At 40.9% G+C, this 24,874-nt stretch overlaps 1 protein-coding gene across 7 annotated transcripts in view; it reads left to right on the top strand.

The window, feature by feature from the left end:
- MYLK (myosin light chain kinase) overlaps positions 1-24,874 on the top strand; it is a 196,111-nt gene that overhangs the window by 159,804 nt on the left and 11,433 nt on the right. For all 7 annotated transcript variants that reach the window (XM_064719107.1, XM_064719109.1, XM_064719110.1 and 4 more), the window contains 6 exons: positions 5,572-5,874; positions 9,466-9,501; positions 9,590-9,683; positions 10,680-10,883; positions 14,875-15,092; positions 20,352-20,475. In XM_064719107.1, the coding sequence (XP_064575177.1) occupies positions 5,572-5,874; positions 9,466-9,501; positions 9,590-9,683; positions 10,680-10,883; positions 14,875-15,092; positions 20,352-20,475 (979 nt within the window). The remainder of the gene's footprint in view (positions 1-5,571; positions 5,875-9,465; positions 9,502-9,589; positions 9,684-10,679; positions 10,884-14,874; positions 15,093-20,351; positions 20,476-24,874) is intronic.

Raw genomic sequence — 24,874 nt, 5'->3', positions numbered from 1 at the left:
ACATATAAGGTGTACATTAGTTACAGGAGTTAAGGAGTAATATCTCTACTTGTAGCACTCCTCTCCCTTGGAAAAAGAGCTGCAGGGCATAGTTTTCCAAGCACAGCAGCGAGGTCTGCCATGACCCCGAGCCCTGTCAGCAATAGTGCCGAGTTCAGTTATGACCTTTTATGGTTTCGCTTTTCTCCTGCTGATGGATTTCAAATGAGAGCTTTGCCAGTGCTGTCGGCATGGACAGTGTTCAACTGGCTGTTGCAGCATATTAAATACCTTCCCTGGCTAAACAGATTGTGGAATGGAATTAAATTGTTTCTTTCTGTCTGTTCTTTATCTGCCAGACAAATATCACAATAGCTAATAATAGTATTATACAGTAATATGATAACTGGATTTAGAAAGAAAACAAACCAATTTTGAGAACAGATAAAGAAAACTACTTCAGAGTCATTGTTTCAGTGCTGTCTCTGTTCATAAAAGAAAGAAAAAAAGAACTTTTCAGAGGCTGTGGTTGTACTGCTCTCAGTTTTCAGGGGCTTTCTGCTGGAGCAATATCTCTGCTTTAGAGCCAGGGCCGTGCGAGCTCTTAATGCACAGCAAACCCCATTGCCTTCCTTGGCTCAGCCTGACCCTCACAGCAAGTAGCAGAACAATTTCCATTTCCCTGCACACACTTAGATAAGGAGATTGCTGCCTTTTTTGGTGTCTTGGAATGGTTCTTGTGTTCTGAGGGCTCTGTAAACTGAGCCATGTAGAGAAGGCAGTGAGGTCTCGATAGCACAGTCTCATGTCACGTGGGTGTCCTGCATGAGCTGTGGGTTTGCCTCCACTGCAGAGAGAGAAAAAGTCCCTTTGCTTATGAAAAGGAATTTTCACAGAAACACGGAATATTCTGAGTTGGAAAGGACCCACAAGGATCATTGAGACCAACCCTTAAGTGAATGGCCTGTACAGGGATTGAGCCCACAGCCGTGGTGTTATTAGCAACATGCTCTAACCAGTGCACCACTGGAAAAAAAGGCAATCACATCAAGTCAAACTTGTCTGATAAACAGCAATGATTTAAAGGCCAAGCCTGCTTATGTTTTATGCTTCTCAGAGTGCACAAATACAAATTAATTAAAGTTCACTTCAGGCTGTATATCAAAACCTGTTTACCAAAATATTTTTGAGAACTTATCTGAGGAAGGAGTGCAGCTGAATTCAGTTTGAGAGTAAATAACAAGTGTGTGTTTCAGTGCTGGTATGGTCTTAAAAGTGGCTTAAACATTTCATATGGGGCCAACTCATCCCATTATCATTTGCCCTAAGGAATACATGTCACAAAGAATAAACTGGAATCTGACCTTATTGCTTTTGGGGTAGTGATAATTTACACCTCCCTTTGTTGAGAAGCAGGGGGTTTTAATCTATACCTTGTTTGCTTGAGCACAAAGGGCTAAAAAGCACCTTCACATCACCTCCAGTCTCCTCTTGCTCCTCTCTGCTTGGCTTATGGCTCACAGCACACAGGAGTCACTCCTGCTGCTTCCTCTGTGCTGCTGGTGTCAGCAACCCAATGCAGCCTCTGTGCTGCTGGGCAAACAGTCCCTGAGCCAGGTTTGAGGCCAAATTTGCTGCTCCTTTGCCTGCCACAGGGTCTTGGAAGCCAGCTTGGGGCAACCTTACTTGTATTCCTAGAGAGATTTATGTGCAAAGGCATTGGAGTTTGTGGGATTCTGACCAGGTTCAACAGAACTGCATGAATACAGCCAGTCTGACCATGATCATCTAGAATATCATAAGGCTTGATTTAGTGGTGCTGTAAGGTAGCCAAGGCTGGAGTACCCCTAGTTTCACATGGTTAAGGTACCTTATGGTGGCTTTCTTTTGTTGCATCTAACAGTGAAATTGAAGTTAGAGCTCAATATTTTAAATTAGTTCCTTCTCCTATAGAAATGTGCATAAGTGCACTTTTGGATGCCTTGCCTTTGTTCTAGTTCACATATTGGATTTAGCTATGGATTGTTCCAGAAGAGGAAGAACAAAATTGTGTCCATTAGAGCCAATGTAAAGCCCTCATAACATAAGCCTAAATATGACACATGATTGTGCATGTCAAAAACTGCACATGACATGCAGCAGAATATTGGAGTCAGGCAGCTCAGGGACATGAATGGTATAGTAAACACTATAACAGAAGGACAAAACAGAGAACTGTTATTGTCTTCCCCACTCCTTCTCAACTCATAGGATGTTTTTATTGGAAGCAGTTAATTGTGCTGATAGAGATTTCATATTCCAGAAGGGAATGTAGTTTGGCAAAATATTCTATCTTTCAATACAGACAGATGATAACAGGGTAACCTTTAAAATCCCCATAGAATAAACTATTGAGAAAGAAAACAGACACATGGAGAGACCATCTGCAGGTTCTCTGAATGTGCAGAGCTGTAGAATACCATCCAGTCTGATATCAAGTCATTTTTAAGCATGTTAAAATGGTACATATACATCTGTCATATTTAAAAAGAGCAAAGATTAGGCTTTCATTCCTGTTTAGGATCTCCCATAGCAGCTACTACAGTATTTATACACTGAGCAGATCTGCAAGCAGCAGCACAAGATAGACTTCAAACAGAAACGTGCATCTTTCTGGCTCAGTAGAGTCCAGCCAAGATTGCAGGTTTTCATCTCTGCCTATTGAGAAAAATGCCTTAGTAATATAGAAATGCTCCCAAGGCTGGCAGATACTAGTCTAAGGCCATGTGGCATTTCCTTTGCCACTGCTATCCCCTTGGCCATGAATACTTTCTCTGCAGTGCTCACATACCTAAGCCTTGCTTCTGTAAACCATGCAGGCCAGAGGGACTCCAGTTGTCTAGGTGAGTCATGGAAAGAGAGCTTACTGAGGGAACTGGGGCCTAGGAAACTGATAAATCATGCCCAGAGTTTCATTTGGAAATAGAAGGGTGTTGAAAGTCAGCAATGAGAGAGTGTATTTTCATGTCCTGCACAGGAAGCAGGCTACTGCTGAAACATACTGCTGAAACTGCTCTGCCAATGCTGAAACATTGAACACAATCTCCAGATCAATTCAGTGCACAGCAGTAAAGCAACCTAACTTTATTTTGAAAGCAACACATACATGCAGGTCTGGCTGTGTACATAGCAGATGTCAGAGAATCTGCACTGCTTTGAAAATCTTCAGCAGATGCCACTGTAAGGTGATGGACTGGCATGGCTTTTTCTTCAAAGTGCTTTCCTCCTGCTATCTGCAACTGCTCTGTTCTGTTGGGATTTAGGATAAATAGGCTGTTGCTTACTCCAGCTCTATCTGCATTTTGAAATGATGCAGTGATGGTTACATGGGAGGAAAACAAGACACAGGGCTGAATATTCCATTCCTGTAAAGATTTTGAGAAGGACAGAGAATCATTCCCAGCAAGGTCTGCATGGCTAACAAGCTGTAGTGAAAAGAAGATGCTGCTACCACTGTCTGACTTAACATCCAATCCATGTGTGCCATGCCAGCAGCTCTCTGATGGCTGCTATGTGTATGGTACAAACAGGCTGATACTGCAAATGGTGTGGGCACTGAATCCTCACTTCTTGCAGCTCCGGGGAGGCTGGGACAGGAGCAGTACAGGGAACAGGGGCCCTGCTGTTTGGGCACCAGGAGATATCAAGACTCAGTTCTCATCTTTACTACAGTCTCTCTTTCTAAGCTTAGACAAATCATGTAAGTCCTCTGTGATTCAGTTCATTATATATCTACTCTATAAATTCATGCTTGTTAATAGCCCCTTCCATTCTGTCAGAAAGTGAGGTGAGTAAAATGTGACCACGAAGCAGGACAATAAGCTGTTCCAGAGGTTAAGGACATCTGGTCTCTGACATGTGCTTAACAAAACATGTGCTGTATAATGATGACTCCTAGTGGAATGGTGTTTTAAGTGTTGCCAAAATGAACAAAGATAATCTTGATTCTGGCAGTCACTTTTTCTTCCACCTGGGGGTTCTCATACTGAATGCAGTGGCATACTCAGTGTCTACCTCCCTTCCTCCCTCTCAGTCTTTTCCCTCATACTCGAAAATTTCTATTTATATATCTTCTAATATGTTTAAGTTGTGGAGGGAGATGGATTTTTCATCACAACAGAACTAATTTTTTTTTTTCAGGGAAGTCATTGGGCAATGAAACTTGCACTCTTCCAAATAGTGAACTGATACTTAACTATCTTGATCAGATTAGACTGTCCTAATTTCCCTCTCTATGAGTTAAACCACAGGAGTCAGAGGAGAGGTTCCTCTGTCCAAGAACCAAAGGCTTGTTTCTGACAAATTGTGGCTATTTCTGTCAGCTCAGTAATTTTCCTAGGAATGATAATTTGAGTATGAAGGGATATGGTCTGTCACAGTGAGGCTTTGATCAAAGTCTACAACAGCTTCCCCCAGCATTTGGATGTTTTTATTGCTGAGAAAGTGGCAGTATTTTTTGGCTGCTTTGTCAGCTCTGCCTTTCCTACAGAGCAAGTGATAATATCCGTTAGCAGCTTGAACAAGCAAACTGGGACAGGATTTTATAAGTCCATATTCAGTGTAACCATTGTTTGTAGCATCTCACGCTTTCTATCTTTTTTGTTTTCCTCTTCTCTCATTTATCCCATCCTTTGGTTCCTCTTTCAACCTTTGGCCACTAGTTCATCCACATCAACATCATCATTATTTTGTAGGTTTTGCTAGATTATTTCTGAGAGGATTATTTCCAGAGAAGCTATTCATTCCCTTAGAAGTCTTTTGAAGTGCTTAAATTCCACAGTTATTTTTTAGCAATTTATTTTAAAAGCCATCATTTTTCTGTCTTAGAAGAACATTAATTTTAATAATTAATCATTCGACTAAATCTTGAAAAAGTCATATAACTGCAAGGCTGTTGTATTTTCTCAGGTGTTTGCATAGTTGGCAGCACATCTGCACACCAGGTTCTGGTGATACGGGTTCTACTCATCTAAATAAGGACTTCAGTAGCAATCCTCTAACTGAGCAAATAGAGAAGTTTCTATCTTCCACCTCCTCAACAATTTCCAAAATGCATATGAGATTTTGAAAATCTCACTATTTAAATTATATATTCTAAACTGAACTCCTTCTTCCCAGAAAGTGCGCTAGACTTCCAAAAACTGCACATAGATGAATTTGTTCACCAAACTGTTGGCAGATAAACCTGTCACCCTTCAAGGCCTTTCTTCCATGCCAGCAAAACAGTTCCTGTATTTCTGCTACCCAGGTGTATTTGGATGAGTGGGACTTTCTGAGGCTGTGAAAGGTGAGCAGGCCCTGAAGTGTGGAAGCAGATGAGGGAGCTGAAGGAAGCACATCACAGCAATGGGACTGTTACAGGGGTGTTCCTCACCAAGGAGTGGTTTGCACCATTGTGGGCGATTGCAGGCATAGCTAGGACTGGTTTTAGTCTCCACAGTTTCTATAATGATATCTGTGAAGCAGAGCAATGGAATGGAAAAAGAAGGGCCAGGAACACCCTGCTGAAGTTCTGTGAGACCCTCACCGTGTGCGTTGTGTGTGTTTTTGCAGACAAACCAGACCCACCTGCCGGCACTCCTTGCGCGTCGGACATCCGGAGCTCCTCCCTCACGCTCTCCTGGTACGGCTCCTCCTACGACGGCGGCAGCGCCGTGCAGTCCTACACTGTGGAGATCTGGAACTCGGTGGACAACAAATGGACAGACCTCACCACCTGCCGCAGCACCTCCTTCAACGTGCAGGACCTGCAGCCCGACCGCGAGTACAAATTCCGTGTGCGAGCCGCCAACGTCTACGGCATCAGCGAGCCCAGCCAAGAGTCCGAGCTGGTAAAGGTTGGAGAGAAACAAGAAGGTAAGTTCTCACAAGAAAAAAACATCTCAATTCAACTGAGCTCTTCCTTAAGAGTTCCTTAGAGAGGCCAGAGAGCTGCACGCCCTCCTTCCCACTTGTCTCTGTAGCTGTAACTGTGCTCAGGTCCTTCACAGACTTCATTTGGGGGTCTGAGCACATCAGTTTTGCATACTTGCACTGTGGAAACTTGGCTTCAGGGATCCCAAATCCCTGCCTTGTGAGAGCAAGCACTAATTCTCATTCTGGCTTGCTGGATAAGTGCTGGCTGAAAGAATTCTGCAGTTCAGTGCACAGGTAATGGGAAATTAAACCTTTCACAGATGTTAGACATTCAGTCCATGCCCAGTTGGAAAATGATTGTTGGTAGCTTACCTGAAATATGCCAATGGATTCATTATAGTTTATACTGGACACACCATGGAAAAACAAACCATAAACGCTGTCCCAGATTTGCTTTTGGAAATAATGAATGTGCTTGCTGCTAGCCAAGCACAGAATATGCAGCAGAAGATAAATTGGCACCTTGCAGCTAGCTGTATTTCCCATGCTTTCAATCCTAGCATGATGGTGTACCTCAGTCCTGTGTCCCCTAGTACATACACCCAGCCTGTGAATTCAAGGCTATCCTACTTAGCATGTTGGTTTTGTAGCATTATGGGGTCCAAAATTTTTTAGGGTTTTTGGTTTGACTTGCATGTACTTTTAAAACTATTTTCCCATATTTTTTGCTTCTTAATTTTTGTTTAAGATCTTCTCAAAGGGGTAATAGGGAGAGTTCAATTGTAGAAATTATTCAGGAACTGGTACAAAATTTAAAACACACAAATATCAGCATTATTTTTCAAAACCAGAAAGTGACTTCATATTTTTGTGCACACCTCCATCCATCTACTGTGCAAGGATGACTTTGACAGTCACCTTACCAAAAAACCCAGACCAGGAATTACAAATTTTACCAATTTTCCTGTCTTTGAGGAGTGCGCTGTGTGTTGTATCTCTCCCTCTTCATTTATGTGTGCAGGACTTTGGAGCTTGAAGTGTTCCATATAACCCTTTTGAAGTTATCTTTTATTGCTAAAGGAAGACAAAATGATAGTAAAGTGATGCAGCATCACACAACTGTGTAAGCCTCTCAAACAAAAGTAAATCATATTTCTCTTCAAGTGCTAAATTGGATGCATGCTGAGGAATCACTTCTCTCTATTTGCAAGATTTAAAACCAATCTAAATCAAGATTCACCTTCTCTTCAAAGAGGGGAAAATAACATTAGGAGTAGCAATAAAATTGAAAGGAAGCTAGATGGTATTGGCTCTTCATAATAAAATTCCCTGTGTTTGAATGCCCTCTTTCTTTAGTTGCAGGACAAACACCTTCTGGGGCTGGAGACCTGACTCTTCTCTATGTTTTTGCTAGAACAACCACTACCTCTACTGGACCAAAGCAAACAAGTTATTTTTCCATTGAAGTCTGAGCATTTTCTTGCATAGATTTAGTACAAAAGGCTAGAAAGTGTATGAGTCATTGCAATACACATTTTTAAAAAGCAACAAAAAAGTTGTTTTGAGCATAAAGAAAATGTGTTCTGCTTGCAGGAGGGAGGAGGTTGTCCTTGTGCTCTCAATTCTAGGCCTTATTGATTTCAATTCTTGCTATTGGAGATAGTATGGAAAAAGAGCAAATCATTTAAAGTGTGATTTTTCAAGTGTGAGACTATAACTGGTGCTTTAATTAAAGGCAGTGGAAAATGCATGTTTTCAGCACCTGTCAAAGTCAGGACTTTAAGCTGCCATCTTTGTGAACACTTAGCTGAGTAACTCAGGGTTTTCTAGGCTGCCAGGAAGTCTGATTACCGATTTTCATACTGAGGTGGCCAGCACATATTAGCAATGTGAGTATGATCTTAGTGAAGAAAGGCATGGCTCAGTTTTCACAGTGCATTTGAGGAAAACTAAAATAAGGTTGTAAGTCTCAACAGATTAAAGCGTGCATTGCCATGTTTGAGGAAAATTTGGTACTGTTGACTCACTTCCGAGAAAGGTTTTAGCACAGCTTTTCAGCACTTACCAAGATCAGATATGTACCACTTAGATAATTTAGGCTTCCACTGGTGGACCAAACTGTTCCTATTCTGTGGCTTCAGTGCAGTGAGGCTGCAGAACCGGGCACTGACTCCTTGTCTAAGCAGTATTTGGCAGGCATTACCTACTGGCAGCCTGGCTGGGAGCAGCTCCCTTACACAGCCCTTAAAAGGGGAGGAAAATGTTATGTGCTCTGTGCAGGAGTGGTTTGCAGCTGAGGAAGGTCTGAGAACAGCTACCCCGGGTGGGGAAGGCTCCCTTCCCTCCCTGCTCTTCTGGTAGATCTCTGCAAACCAACTCTTCTGTGCAGGAATATGCAAGGCTTGCAGCTCCAGACAAAACAGAGAGAAAGGCTTTAGCAACAGACTTTATCCACTTGATTGGCTTTGCTACCGGCACAGATGCACACAGATGCAGCATTTTGTGTAGGATGTGAAAGGGTGATGCCTCAGACCAGATAATCCGCTCCCTCTGCACCCTTTAATTCCGTTGTTTTCTACTCATCCTCTGCATCTAACTCTGTGCTCTAAAGCACCTAACAGCACCCAGGGTACAGCATTAATTTAATAACACAGATCTGCTGACACAGGGGGGATAAATCCCTTGGTTAGGCTTGCACCCCATGATGGAAAAGTGCAGCTTCAGCAGCTATAGGAGAATTAACTGGGTAACGACAGCCTTTGCAGTTTTTCAAATCGCTGGTCACAGCCACAGGTCTTAGGAGCAAGCCCAAGTGGTGTAAAACATCCCAGCTGTAGCCCCTTTCCCCTCTTACGCAGGGGCAAAAAGCAGTGCTGCAGGCAGTTCGTGTACATGGAAATTAGAAATGAAAATCAGGACACTCAGGCCAACTTTTACTCTGACTTAGGTCACTGGGTTCACCTGTCTTTGAGTCTGCCTGCAGAACTGAGGCTCCTTTTGAACCTCAGTGATTGCAGAATTCAGCCACACTCAGGAGGATGCTTGCTGTTCAGATTTTCTCAATATTTTGAGTCTGAAAACTTTTTCTGGATGCTTTGCAGGGAATTTTTTCGCGTACTTACTTGCCTAACTTTTGGCTTCACGATTCAAAAAAGGCACATCAAAGCTAAGCAAAAATTGTCATGAAACGAGAAGTGTTATTGATTTTAATATTTTTAATTTGTTTTCTACTCCACCAAGGCATTCTAAAGGTATTAGATTACTTTGAACTGATGTAGTATGCTGATGTTTCTAGTAGACAGGTATAATTGACAAGTACTGCAAATCACAGGAATGTGATTCATTCAGAAATGGTGACTAGACTGTGACTGGATAGTCAATAGTGATGAAGAAGTGGTGAAGAGATTTTAATTATGAAGTTAATGCAAAAACTCCCTGACTGCTTTTTGCTGTTTTGCCATAGGGTCTATCAGTTGTCCCTGTCACTTTGAATATTCCATGTCACTTTGAATATCTTATATGAGTGAATATACTTACATAAGTATATATCCCATGTAAAAAGCTATTCATGTCTTTTTATTTTCATCACAGAACCTAAAGAGGATGAAGCAGAGCTATCTGACGATGGTAAGAAGTGCATGTTTTAACACAAATCTGTGTCCTTCATTCACGTTTTCTGGAGGTTTGTAATCATGGTCCTTAATGTTATTTGTAGAGGAGAAAGAAACAGAGGTGGAATATCGGACAGTTACAATCAACACTGAACAGAAGGTGTCAGATGTCTACAACATTGAAGAAAGGCTGGGATCGTAAGTACTGGGCTGTGCTGTTGAAGACACACAGTTTTCAAGGCTACCAGCCAGTTATGAAGATCATGTGCATGTATTGTTTGACTGTCTTGCACTTTCAGCATCCCAGTTGGGCTCCTTTCTTGCAGTAAAAATAGTTTTCAATGTATTTTGGCTTCCACTCCATAAAGATTCTTTGCTTCTATTAGCTGATAATTTTAAATAGGCACTACATGTATTTCTGGCAAATAGAGCCCACATATGAAGAAAGCTAGAGCATGCATTCGTTTTTCAGTGTCCTAAAAGCTATCTGAAAAGAAAAAGGTACACACTGTGTACTTGCATTTCCATTATACCCATTAGTGGTAATAAGATTATCCTGCCCACGGGCTGGAATCTCTGTTGACAGCAGCCATAATCCCAAGAGCATTAATGCTATTGCTGAGAGAAGGTCAGTGATTAGCCTGGCTGTGTTTCTCAGGGCCCCAGCTCGTGCTGGTGTGAACTGCAGGCCATGATAATCCTTCAGTGATCAGTGCTGAAGGCCAGGGGATCCTCTGTGCTGCCATGAACAAATCCTGAGAAGTGTAACACAGAGCTAAGAATTGTACATTACAGCAAAGGGAAACAATAGTGCTGAAGCCTTGAGCATTCAGATTCTGATTTCACCTAAATCCTGTACCTGAGATGTGCCATCTTCAGAGGTGTATGACCTATAGAAAACTGTGTGCAAAAAGACCTGAATTAAAGCCTGGTAGGAGTCCCAGTTTTTGAACTCTCCTATGTAAGACTTGTTAACTGGAATGGCAGAGTATCTCTAAACATGGTATTCATTCAAAAGTTCTTGCAGATCAGTATAGAATATTACTTGATACTAAGACATTTTAATTTCAGAATGGAATGGTTGTGCCGGAATATTTAGTAGATTGTTGTGCTGGAATATTTAGTAAATTGTTGCTATTTGTTGTGGCTCATATATTGCGAAAACATTTTATGGAAATAGTTCTATATTTTCAGGGGAAAATTTGGACAAGTCTTCAGGCTTGTTGAAAAGAAGAATGGAAAAGTTTGGGCAGGAAAATTTTTCAAAGCATATTCTGCTAAGGAAAAAGAAAACATAAGGGAAGAAATCAGCATCATGAACTGCCTACATCATCCAAAACTTGTCCAATGTGTAGATGCCTTTGAAGAAAAAGCCAACATCGTTATGGTTTTGGAAATGTAAGTATAAAGCAGAGCACACTGACAAAATTAATAATGTTGAAAATAGTTGTGTGTACAAAAGTAGCAACTTAAAGACACAAGACTGTCAAATCCTTCAGGATTTGCAGAGCCTGGATGTCCATTTGGGAGAGGTGGCAACAAAATTAGCTGCATTTTGGACTTTCACTTAGAATCTAAAATGTGTTTGAGGTGAACTTCTTTTACTTTAGGAAGTTCTAAACTTGTGTTGAGCAGTCTTCACAAACAATAATGGCCAGCATGAGCAATATTTATATCATCTATAGTGCACCTGCTTAGTATGAATCCCATACTTGTGGCAGTGCCAACTGGAAAGAAAATTAAATCCTCATGTTTTTCCCAAGAAGTTACTTTAGTTACACTTCTGCTGCCATATTTACTTCATGTGCTCTCTGATGCAAGGAGAAGCAGGGTTTTTTTTCTGGCTGGAAGTTCTAAGTAAGATATAAATTGTTTGAGGCAAAAGAGACTATATGTCTATTTTGCTTCCTTGGCACTTGCTTAGATTATGTGCAAACTACTCCTGCACTGGCATATTTCAGAGATGGGATTTTACAGCCCTGGAACTTATGTGCAGGAAGGTGTTTTTATTTTTAAATTGAGCAGTTGAGCAAACTGCCGATGGTAAGGGAAGGGAACCCTACTTAGCTTGGAACTGAGAGCTGGCAGACCTAATGGAAAACAGGGAGATGTAGAAAGTCTGGAATAGCATATGGCTTTATATTCCATTAGTTCCCCCCTGACAGCAAAGGGGGTTTACTCTTTAAAAATGTAGAAAACTGCAGTCAAATTTGAAGTAGTTTTGTCACCCAGCCTCAGAAGGATGTGGTTTTAGTTTGGGGTGAACGCCTTCTCTGGTTTTTGAGCCCCCCCAACATTTCCACTGTGTGGAGCAGCAGCAGAGCAGTGAGGAGCTGTGTGGCACCTCATGTCAGGTGACCTGGCAGCCTCTCTACTGCCCTGTTACCCAGCTGACACAATCCCAGCCCAGCAGCTGCACCTGTAGTGATAAAGAGCCTCCAAGGGATCAATTCTGCTGTAGCTGCCAATATAATATTTCTTTGCATATCAAAGAAGTTGTGGGAAATAGCTTTAAAAGTTCTTACAATGGAAGCTGTTTGTTTCATTTCCACCAGAGTTTAAATGCATGGATTTCAAATAAATCAAGCTCACTTGCTATCAGTCTGTTTTAAATCAGATTTTAGCAGTGACTGGCATTTAGGAACTCCCCTTCTACTCAAATTGATGAGAAGCACCCTTTGATTTTTATTCCTGTTATTTATTGTAAATTGTTCATTTTAATTTTATTCCCATATCTTTCCTGGAACCTTTTAAACTTCATAGTCTCTCCTTTTAATATTTCTCATTACACTATTTTTTATGGTTTGATTTCATATTCAAAATAAAATCAGATTTTTTATTATTACTTTTAAATTAAACACTATAATGATATGCTCTTGCCTGGAAACCATTCCATCTAACATTTACTGGAAGTCAGAGGCAAATCTCAGGCATTTCCTTTTCAAATATAGGAACATATTGGTTCCACTGTAAAAATCTCAGTGGAAAAAGTAAATCTGAAAATAGTAGCATGTTGACACTTTAATTCAGCACTGAGGGCTAAGTGCCTCAAAGTTTTATATACTTCAGATAGTCAGTTTATTTTGACATAGAACAGAAGGAGATTATTGTATTGCAAATTAAGATTATTGGAGCAAAATGTTAGCACTAGGTTCTATCATTTGATGTGATTTAGGCTAGTACAAATTAATTGAAATTTTTTTTTTCTAAGGTAGATTTTTAAAAATGCACTTCAGTATTTGCCTGGGCAACTCCAGGGTGGATTCTTCTCACTGTTCCTACTGGACCAAAACCTTCGATGAGTATTCTGTGATTCCATAGATAAGAATATTTTCCTGTATGACTCATGTAGAAAAGACTGAAAAGAGGAGAATCCAGAAAAAAATAGATATTTGGATTCTGAACTAGTTGTGACTGAACAAAGCCAACTTCTCCTCCTGTGTATGTGTAGAACCTCATTCACACTAATTTTATTCAGCTTCTTAACCTGGCAAAAATCAAATTGGATTTGGCTCCTGATATAAATGCAAGAGTATTCGTCCCATAAATGCATTGCAGTTTAATCTACCATTGCTACCAGGGTGTTGAGAGCTCCCATGGTAAAAACAGCAGGCAGGTGTATTAACAGTGGTTTATTTACAAAAATATACTAAAAAGTGGGGCTTGAGAAATGTTAGAATTTCTGAAAAGTGTTCCGTTTAGGGATCTGGGAAGGGTGGCACTTTTATAGTACAAATAAGTCGTCACTATCTGCATTAAACAGTCAGAAACAACTGGTGCATTTTAGGATGAGGATGATTATCATTTGGAGTTGCAGAGTACTCCTCATACAAACTTTTTTCCTGCAGATGTTTTCATAAACACCCATACTGGTTAATGCCTTAGCAAAGCAACAACACACTAGATCCCCTGCATGTTTATTCAACAGGTCTGGCAATACTATTGCTTTATGTTACAAATGTGCTCTAATCCAACATAACCTCGCTGTTTGTCAAGCACATGCTCTTCTTACTATTTTCATATTCATAGGAAACCACAAATGCATTTCTAATTACATATTTTCTGAAATTTTATAGCCAAAGCAAGAAATGCATCCAGAACTTCAGATGTTTCAAATTCAGTTTGGTTCATGAGGGATATAATCATGTATCTGGCAACCTGCAAGCATGGCAAGGCCGCCTTTCAGCTGCGGGTTTTCCTTCTGTAACTGCAATGTGCAATTGCATTTGGCAATAACCATGAACCCTGCAAAATATTAAACCATATAAAGACCATAGTGTGTTTAATTTCTAAAAGCAAAGCTGCTCTTCACTGTGTGCTTCTTTCTTTAGGGGTCGTTCACCCGCAGAAAGAAAAAAGTATTTCCCATCTTTGGATGCAAGCAGATAAACCAGTTGAGTGATTAATCAAAATTTAAAAAACAAAATAAAATCAACAAAAAAATCCCAAAGAAACAAAACAAAACACAACACAAACTCAAACAAAAACAGAATGAAAAAGCCTACCAAACCCAGTAAGCCACAATTTAAATTATGCTTTATTAAATCTAGGTTAAAAATGTCCCACTTCAGTTGCACGAACAGTTCAATCCAGGAGATGCTACCCAGGAAAGGACAATTATTTCACATCCTAAATTAGCATTAAAATGGAATTGACCTACAAGGAGTGTGATCAGGGCTCAGCTAAAAATACCAACACTTTAGAAAGTGTTGTGGGTTATATCCTTCTCCTGTCATGGCTGAGGAGGAAATTCCCTCTGAGCTCACTTGGGTCAGTAATTTACCCTTTGAGCTTTGCATTCCAGTTAACCATAACATCGGAATTCTTCTTCCTTCAGCCTTAGTCACTCTCAATCTCTCTTCCTGAATTTTTGCTCATCTCTTTGCAGTTTTGTCCTCTTTCCCTGGGACCCATTTCATCTATTTTAGTTTTATTTCTACACTATGTTATCAGCACTTGTGCACTGCTGGCTCACAGGAGGGAAAGGAGAAATGGGAAGTGCGTGCTCGGAGTCGGGAGCAGTGCTATGAGCACGTGTCTGCAGGGTGGCAGTCACAGAGCACACACTCCCTGTCACCTGCAGGTGACACAGTCCCCGAGGCAGGATGCAAACCCCTCCTGCCTGGAATAACAACAGTGGTGTCTCGCAGTCCTCACCTGCAACACGGTTTCAGAACAGAAAACATCTATTGATTTATACCACACAAAGAGGGGATTCTTCCCACGTGACCCCTTTATCTATGGAAAATGCCATTATAAAACACACATTGCATCCTAAAGTGACTGCTGTGCTGCAAGCTGGAGCTCTCTGTATTGCTGTAAAAAGAAAGCCTGATTATTCCCCAAATGAACATGTTACAGAAGTCTCTTTTTATTCTGTCTTTCATAGGGTTTCTGGAGGAGAGCTCTTTGAACGGATCATTGATGAAGACTTTGAACTGACAGAGAGAGAGTGCATTAAATACATGAAGCAGATTTCAGAAGGAGTTCAATACATTCATAAGCAGGGTATTGTCCACTTGGATCTGAAGCCAGAAAATATTATGTGTGTCAACAAGACTGGTACCAGCATCAAACTCATTGACTTTGGTCTCGCAAGGAGATTAGGTAATGAATCTCTGCCTATTTCAGTATCACAAGGGAGAGGGCAGGACAAGCAGTAATTCATTCACTCTTTATTATACAGAGAGTAAATACATGTTTCCTATAAATATTTCTGGGTTTAGGAAAAATAGAAAAGGGAAAAGAAGACATTCAAGAATGAGAGTAGGGCACCTCAGCTTTTAGAGAAGTTTGCAGTGGGGTTTACAGAATGTATGTGTTTCCACAGCAGGATATCCCTGTAGATTCCACCTAAAATACACAGTAATACTAATATTAAAAAATATTTACATTTGGTGCCATAAAGCACTAACTCTCTAACTAAATACTTCATGAATACTACAAATCCTTGAAACTTTTTTTAACAGCAGAAATTAAGGGGATGCTCAAGAAGCCTTTCAGATAATTACAGTAATTTTACATTTTCCTGTCATTTTTATTATTTCTTATCTTAAACAGCAGGATATTGTCATACATGTTAAACATAAGAGGAATTTTATAAAGAGCTGTGTAATAGCAGTACTTAAAAATAATGCAACAAGGGGAAATTCCATTTGACAAGCCCTTCCTCTTCCTACGCTGCTTTTTAGCTGCTTTCCATCATTCGTTTTGGTCTAAGCTTCCAACATGATCTGCAACTTGATAGCCAAAGACCTCCAGAGGTTCTTGTCTTCCTATTGTTCAGCTCTAAAAAGAATCTCTTCAGTTGTATTTTCAGTGTTAAACAATACCAACATCCTACACAGATCTTTTTTCATCTTGTATTTTCTCAAAAGAAATAAAAATCATTGCAGGAATTAGAAGGAAGAAAAATAGTTTATGAACCTGTTACACTGGGAGAGCTGAGATTTGTGGCTGTCCTGACATTAATTGATTGGGACAACTTATCTGAATTCATGCTCTCTATGTAACAGGGTCCACTGCTGGATTCTTACTTGAAATCTTTTGCCTTCTTTTGCCTATTTTGAAAAAGTATTAGTTTTAAAATTTTTAAAACTTATTTAAAAGTAATAATGATTTTTGAGAGAGTAGAGATGAAATACTACCATCTACCTTTAGTTATCTGCCTAAATGCAGCTCATCCTACTTCTTTTAACACTTAAGTAACAGACTACTGCATTCCCAAGAACATAATTTTACTAAAACAAACTAGGAATGGTTTGTTGAATGAATAAGGGAAAAGAAGTCTGCTTTGAAGAATTTTAGATTATGTTCTGCTCCAATAGTGTATTAAATGAATCTTGGTCACATGGACACTAAGATGTTTATTTTATTTATTAAAAAAAGAGGTCACTGCCACTTTCTGTTCCTTCACCAATATAGAGCCAGTAGTGTTCTGGGAACATGAACTGATTTAGTTCTTGTTCAGGAAACAGATGAACAGTTAACTAAGTTCCAGTGCTGGTATTTTTGTGTGAGAGGTGTGGGAAAGATTTCAGCCCATGATGTTCCAGCTGTCAGCCTGAAAACTGTACATTTACTGCTGCACTGAGTGGATTTCATCAACAAGAGATATAAAGTAAACATGGAATGGCCTTTTTATAGAAACTTCTTCAGCTACCTTTTTAACTTCAGAGCACAGTGGAACCCACATTTAGCAAACAGAAGATCCTGTTTTCTGCAGCCTGTTCACATCCACCAGCTTTCCCACTTTTCTGGTAATCTTGTGGCATCACAGTGCAGCCATGGCTGACAGCAGCTTGTGAGCTGTACTGCCATAGGTAGGAAATCTCTAAACTCCAGATAATTTCTCTCAATGTAGAAGGATGACAGCTGTGGGCATTAATGCTGATTCTGATTTTACAGTACTGTGCATTCATTTGGCTTAATATGCTGCTAATTCTTGCCAGGTTCCATTGTAGGTATTTGCTATTCATCAGCCTGCCATTCTGGGTAACTCCATCGTGGGTGGCATGCCCTAGGAAGGGAAAAGTCCTTTCCATTCAATGCCCAGCAAGCAGAAGCACTGTTTTAATTGCAAAAAACAATTGTAACATTTCAGTTCCAAGAGCAGAAAGCAACTTTTACTGTTTCATTTACTTACAAAAATAGCTAAAAACACTTCACTAATGCCTGCTTCTTGCCAGTTGTCTTATGTGGTGCACTGAGGGCACATTCCTCCTCCTTGTGTTCGTTCAAGCTTTGTGACTTTGAAATTGGCTGTCAAATTCACTTTGACATTGATAGATGTGGGATTGGAGCCCTCATCCTACAGACCTGACCCTGACTGAGCAGAAACTGCTCAGCCAAGGGATTGCTGAAGGGAGCAGTGGCTGATTCTGCACTTCAACTTCTGAGATTTGACTTTCTGTAACTAATGCAAACTAGTGCCTCTAAATATTCAGTGTTTTGATCAGCTTTAAAGATATTAGGATCAGCTCCTTCTGCAGTCATCTCCTGCAGCTAATTAGTTCCCTTGCACTGTCAGGAAATACCAAAGCTGCAGTGGGATATTTTCCTGACCTTTTTTGGTGTGCTGAGGAACACATGTAGAAAATTGTTTAAGATAAACTTCTTAAGGAGAAAGAGAATGGTTTTTGAGTACTGTAAAGATATATTTTTTAACCAGTTGATTATATACAGTGTCAGCAACAGTTTCCAGCTAGCTTGTCAGCTTTCTATCTGAACTAAGGGATATCCAAACACAGATCTTACTTGTGTACTAAGCTTGTAAACAACTGGGTAAAGACTTGACATATTGCTGCATATAAAGGGTCTTACTCTTTTCCCTTCTTTTTTCTTTTATACACAGAAAATGCTGTGTCAGTTGTTTCACACTGTATGCTCGCACTCAAATGCCATGTTTTCAAAAAAACCCCACATTTCTCTGACCTGTGGGCAGCACATTTTATACACCAGCCTTTTGCATACATAGTTGCTCATGGTAGTTTACACAGCGCACAGAAAAGCCTCCAAACTTGGATGTGAAAATCTGAGCCTGAATTTAGATTATCATGATGAAGCTTTTAGAAAATAGATTCATTGTGATAAATTTCAGTCATTTCTTTTAAGGACAATTTGAAAAAAAAATGTAAGTGTTGACTTTAAAATGAAGGCAGATGGGAAAATGGGATCTTGGGCTTTCTGCTGGCACTTCAAAAGAGAAGGTGATCTCTGACTCCTCATTGCCACTGTGGAGAGCACATTGCCCTTCTTTCAGGCTAAGTTATTTTAGATGCCATGTTAGAAAAACTATCATACCTTTTGGAGTAAGAGAACTCTGCTTATCTGACTGTAGGGATATTGTGCAATACTTTTTGAATTTGCTTTTTAAAGGATAGTCAGAGAGCAGGAGGATCTTGATGTTGGTGAATTTGCATGGAAGGTTCTGAGTAATTTCCTGCAGCTGCTCCCAGGCATCCTTCTCTCTGTCTCTAAAAATGGTGGGAGCAGGGAAAATTTGTAAAAATGAGGTTTCTGGAAATAATTTACTATAACCATACCTGACCAGAGCAAAAAAGGGTGTCACAACATTTAAAATGGGAAACTGGCACAACTGCAAGTGAATTGTTGTGGTTGTGCTCCAAAGTTGCCTCAAGCATGGTGCTCAATCATTAGGCAAGTTATTAACCCCATAGATGTTTCAGATTCCATTTGGTAAACTGGGGATTTGGGTGCCTCAAAAGAGCACTAGCTCAGGTGTTTGATTGCATTTCATGAAATGCCTTAAGAGCTTTCAATGGAGTTAAGTTTGGGAGTGGAGTCTGTACTGGGATCAGTATTTATGTTGCAAAACTTCCTAAATTAAGTTCTGGTAAATAAAAATATTCTGTTCAGATTCAGTGTTGTGGACAGGTTGTTTCTTTTGTAGACTCTTCAAAACTTTGACTTGCTGTTGTTTGAGGATTTTTTAGCTTTTCTCTTGATTGCAGAGCTGCAGATCCCTGTACTCCTGGTAACCTTAACAGGAGCAGGACTGGAATGTGTTACATCTGTTTGCCTTCCCATCCATATCTGTTTTGTTTAGATGGTAATCTCTTTGGGAGAGCAGTGGTTCCTCACTAGGACATTCTACTGTGCCTAATCTGGCTTCTGCTCTTGCACAAAAGATAAACCTAATGAATTCTCACTTAAGGCATACACTGAAGGCAGACATGCAGACTGGACACGAGTTTCTCAACCTAAATCCAAGCCTGTTTCAAGTCAGACACAACTTATATTCTGACATTTTTATATTTTTACAATGCAATTCTATTACTGGAATGTGGGGGTTTTTTCCTCCCCAGTCCCTAAACTATTACTTAGTTTTCTTTTTTCCTGACCTTGCTTATTCTTTTCTTCTTCCCATCAGATTTAGAACAAGCACTGATAAAAATGAGCCCACTGAGATTTGCCTGAGAATTTTTAGCTTAATGACTCTGTGTTTCACACTATGTTGGAGGGTAGACACATCACTCACTTGCACACTGTCAGCATAATCTGGCAGCACTTGGTTATGAACAGGTTTTTCTCTTACCTCCATCACTGTATTTTCCAGCAGGGCAATGCTGGTGGGTCAACACAAGAAGAATGTCAAGCCAGTTCATGTCTCATGACCTTATTCTTTCAGTTCATATTGGAAGCAGTGGCTTCACTGTAGATCATGTAAAAAGCATCCACAGAGTGTTTAAGCAGAGCAGATCTAGAATACCTGTGCTACAGGCCAGTTGAACAGGAGTTTGGAGCAGCTGGTGACTGGCAGCTGGTGATTTGTGCTTCCCCTTGACCACAGGTGTGCTTGTAGGCAGCCTGGTTTTGACAGCATGCCCAAACTATTGAAATAGTTATTTCCTATGTTACAATTCTATCATGACTGGTTCTTTTTACTACAACATGCAGAGCCCCAAGCCTTGAAAAATGTTCAATAATTTGTGAAAACTATAGTTTCTTTCTGACACTGGAGTGCTGCAGTTCTCTTGTGCAACTGCTAAAGGGATGGAGGCTCAAACACTTTTTTACCTCAGGATACACAAATCTGAATTAAGTACTGATGTCTCTCCTTTTTCATGGATTTAATCTTGTGGAAGCTCCTTGCAATAGGAACCTTCTTACGTGCCTTATACAGTGCTGTGTGTGCTTGAGGATGCTTAATAAATAATTCTTCATTGCTAGACATATATCAGCTAAGAAAACAGCAATCCAGGCATCATTTATTTTTTCTGATATGGTTCTTTAATGAAACCACAAATATTAGGGCAAATGTGGTTTTCCAGTTACTGGGCAATTATCATGATTTTTGAAAGTCTCCATGCAGCAGTTAATGGTTTTCTCTTTCATTCTTCACAGAAAATGCAGGCTCTCTGAAAGTTCTCTTTGGGACACCTGAGTTTGTGGCTCCAGAAGTTATAAACTATGAACCTATTGGATATGAAACAGATATGTGGAGTATAGGAGTTATCTGCTACATTTTGTGAGTACTTTTCTATTCTTCTTCCTTTAAATTCACAAATCCTGACAGTTGCTGAACATACAAAATTTTCATCAACTTCTGAAGTTTTCAGGCCTTTTTTATTCTAATTAGCAGCTCCATCATGTTTAATAAAACTTTGCTGCTCTCTGAAGGGTGCAGTTGGTAAACTGCAGAACTGGCAGTTCTGGAAATTCAACTATTTGATGTTGCATCTCTTACATCATAAATCAGCAGTGCTCCATCTCATTTAAAAAGACAATGTGACTGTTTTATTATTAACTTTGAATAATTTTTCCTTTCCAGATGTTAAAAGAATTATTTGAGGATGCACTAATAACCAATAATTTCCATTATTTATTCCATGAGAGAAAACTTTTGCAAAATTTTGGGGTCTCGTGGGACACACTGAAGTACCCCAGCATTGCCATATCTGTTCACAGTGCATTTTAATTTATTACCAAGCACAAGCCACTGTATAAGTACATTTTATAAGCAACATGGATTAAGCTCATTGCAACACTTTAGCAGATGGTTGGCTGCAGCTCTTGGTTACATATTTGAGTATTAGATTTGATTTTTATATATCATTTGATACAGCATGTTTATAAACATCAGTGAATCTAGAGAAATGTATATGGAAATAGTATCTCCATGCCTAGGCCAGCAAGTGGTTTTCTTCCAGCAGTGATTTTACACATTCAATGCCATATAAACAAGTGAAAAGAGAAGGTTTGTTTGGAGCATGGTTCCTTCTCCCTTGTTCCATCTTCAGTAGTAAGTCAGTGGCAAATCTGCTTTGCATTGGTTCTTTTAAAAGACTCCTCTCGATGCCTTTCCTCCTTTATTAAAGAGTGGTATCCTGCTCCTTGACCTGGCAATGCACAGTTGTTTGCCTCGCTTTTACTCAGTTGTCTCTACTCCTGCTTTTCTCATGAGCCTGCACTTGTTCAGGCTCTTCTCATTCCCAAACCAAGCAACACAATTTCCTTACTTGGCCTATGCAAAAGCGGCCACATCAACTCCCTCTTGCTCCCAGCAAAGCCTCGGGATATTTCTGTTATCTTCCATTTCAGATGCGAAGTGTACTCCACGCCTCAAGGTCGCTTCGCTCTGCCAGTTTATTTACAGGACCTCTATTTTCCATTCACTCCCAAGCACTTCTCTCTAGATCTGGAAAGCTGCTTTGGACGGTTCGGTGGCTGCAGTCAGGCAGCCCACCCAGGCAGCAGCGCGGGGACAGACGCCCGTGCCCCGGGACGGGAGCGGGCTGGGCGGGCGGCACCGGGAATCGCTCGGTGCTGGCGGCACCGGGAATCGCTCGGTGCGGACACCGGGAATCGCCCGGTGCTGCAGCGCCGCCTGCAGCCCGCCCGGCCCCGCCCGCATTTCGGGGAGCCGCTCGTCCTTCGGGGCCGCTCGGTGTTATTGATCAGCGCCCCTGGCGGGTTCCCGTGCGCTCCCGGTGTGAGCAGCGAGGCGCCCGCCGGGGCTGGCACCGAGCGCTCGGGGAATGCAGCCCGGGCTGCCGCTGCAGGGCGGCGCTGCTGGGGAGCAGCGGCATCCCCTGAGACAAAGCGAAGGGAACGGGGGAAAGGGGACCTGTCCTGCCAAAGACCTGTCTGCTTCTTCCCAGTGCCAAGCAGGGTGTTTGGATGCTGCACCGTTCAGCTGGTGAGGTTGGGTGGTGTTACACTCATTCGCCTGATTGGATATGCCCTGAGAAATATGTTATGAAATTACTTGTTTGGTGAGGTATATTTAAGATCATTCACCCGTCATGAGGGAAAAACTACATTACCCAAAAACAGTGAAGAATATTTCTTTTGATGCATCGCTATTGCCACCGTAATGATTAGCAGTGATAATCAGCTTTTGTCTTTCTTGCCATAAGAATAAAGTAATAGAAGTTAGGGAAGACCCATGAGTCATCACTTGGACTTTACCTCTCCACCCCAGACTATTCCCAATCTCTTAACTTTCTTACAGCCCAGCTATTTTCACAGACTGACAACTATGAGCCATTATCCAAAATGACCTATCACATCATCATTACAGAATGTAAATGAAAGTCAACGAGAACTGCATCTCTCTTTAGTTGCAGCTCTGCTTTCCCATTTTGATTTTAAGCTCAGAGCTACCAAATCTCGTGCCTGAAGTGCAAGACACACTCACTTGGTATCTGTCTCACACACCATCTCTGTGCCCATCACCTGGGCATGTGCATCCCCTCTCCCCTGCCGTGGGAGTGGGGCCATGCAGGCAGAGGAGAGCACTGGATGTAAGGGCAGCTCTGCTAGAGGCAGCTGATGGCCCAGAGCTGCTGTGCCCACCCTCTGTCCCAAGGGAACAGCAGGGAGCACACACAGCATCACTTGACAAAACACCTGCCTGGAAAGTGACTGTGTTTCCATGATGTGCTGCACAACAATGAACACAAACTGGCTTTAGCAGAGAGCTGCTAAAGTGATCTCTGTGAGTGAAGGGTCTTCCCTGCAGAGGAATAAATGGTTGGGTTGTAATCTAAAGTAGGAAGCAGGGTGACAGCAGTCCTCCAAAACCCTGCAGCAAAACCTCCCCCCAGCCCTCTGCTATGCAGATGTAAGTACAGACACTGCACTCCCTGCTGGGATACTGCATCTGTCTTCCTTATGGCAAGACTGATTTAATTCCATCCTACAGTTCATAGGTTCCCTTTCCACATTTCTAAAGTACATATTAAATCCTTTTTATCTTCCTGGATAACTTATTCAGTCCTGTCTCTTCATCTGTCTTTATTCTTCCTTAAATTTCCGTTTGTATTCTCTACCTCATGTTTTTTATCTTCCACTTTTATCTTGTACTCTGTCCTGTTCTGCATCACAGTGCTGTTCCACATACTTATGTTGATCTATTGCCTTTGAAATAACAGGCCACAAATATTATAGCTCATGTATATCATCTCCATTTATGTCTATTTCAATGTTTCTTTCTGCATTTACAATAATCTGTATCTAATGAAGGTTAAACCTCCTGAATTCTTTCCAGCTCTTTCTGTTCCATTTTTTTCTTCTGGGCATTGCTGAATTTACATGTTTTTTCTATTTCTAGTTTTTTTTTTCTGATGATCAATTTGGATAATCATTGTTCTGAATATTTAGTAATCTGAAACAATTTCTAGTTTTTGTTTCAAACCAATTTTCAGTCTAAGGTTTCAGCACTGCATGGGTGTACATTGAATGTGGGGGTTGCCCTTTTCCTTCTGGCACCAAAGGATCCAAGTAGTTTCAGGGAGGAATTGTCTGTGGCTGATTCAAACCCCTGCTTGTGTTCCAATGAGTCTCCTTGCTTTATCAGTGCCAGGCTGTGTTTATCTTTTCAGCATAGTGGATTTCTGTCAATTAATATTTTTTAATATACTTTATCTTAGGCTGTGTTTTAATATCACATTTGATCTTGCTGCATACTCTTTCCCTTCAGCCCCTTCCTAACAGCACACACCCTGATTCTTCAAACATTCTCTTTCCCTTTTATCCATTGTGTCGTTCATCACTGCTCTTCCCCCTCCCTTGTTTGGCAGTTTGGGTTGGTTGAAAGATCTTTCAGCATCGTTTGTCTTTTGGGTGTGTGGCTTGGAACCTGGATAAAGCAAGGCTGACACTCAGCTCTATGTAATGTTAAAAATTTACACCTCTTTATATTAAAGATGGGAGAGCACTCCTTGTTCTTTCCTTAAACCAAGTTAGGAAGGCTTTAATGTCAGACTGTACCGCTCAAAAGAAAATGTTTTATTTTGTTCAGTGGCACTGGCAAACTGTGGCTCCTCATTAATCCACTGGGCATGTAAAACAAGGAGGAGAACAGCAATAACACCCTGGCTTCAGCAATGAGCTGTCTTCCTTTACATGGGCTCAGTGGTCTGCTTCTTCCAGGGAGGACCAGAGTGGGCTAAGTGTCCCATGGATCAGTCCCTGACAAAATATCTTCAGACTATTTTTTTGCTGTAGTTCACTTGAAAAAGAATTAATTCTCTACATGATCTCCAGGGTGCAGGTGTCATCCTCCCATGCTTATCTGACATGCCCTGCACAGGTTTATCAGAAGTGCCAGCAGTCCCAGTTGGAGCTGAAAGCGATGCTTGCAGAGGAATGCTCACAGTCTGACCCTTTAGACAAGCAGCAAAGCCATCTTCCCTGGATTAATGGGAGTCTTAATGCAAAGATTTCCAGTTGAAATGCCATGGTGTTACATAGGCAATGGAATCTGCATCCACATTGGACCCTTTTCATCGTAATGTTTCTAAGTCTGCACTCACAGCTTTGTTAGGATAGACCAATAAATGTTAAGGAACTCCTAGAGGATAAAATATATTTCTTCTTTATTTAGAAGTGGAAACTGTGAAAGACTTTCTAAACAAAAGGTT

Source organism: Zonotrichia leucophrys, chromosome 7, assembly GCF_028769735.1.
Source record: "Zonotrichia leucophrys gambelii isolate GWCS_2022_RI chromosome 7, RI_Zleu_2.0, whole genome shotgun sequence".
Taxonomy (NCBI): domain Eukaryota; kingdom Metazoa; phylum Chordata; class Aves; order Passeriformes; family Passerellidae; genus Zonotrichia; species Zonotrichia leucophrys.
Note: the sequence above shows the minus strand (reverse complement) of the source record. Positions and strands in the feature narration are given on the sequence as shown.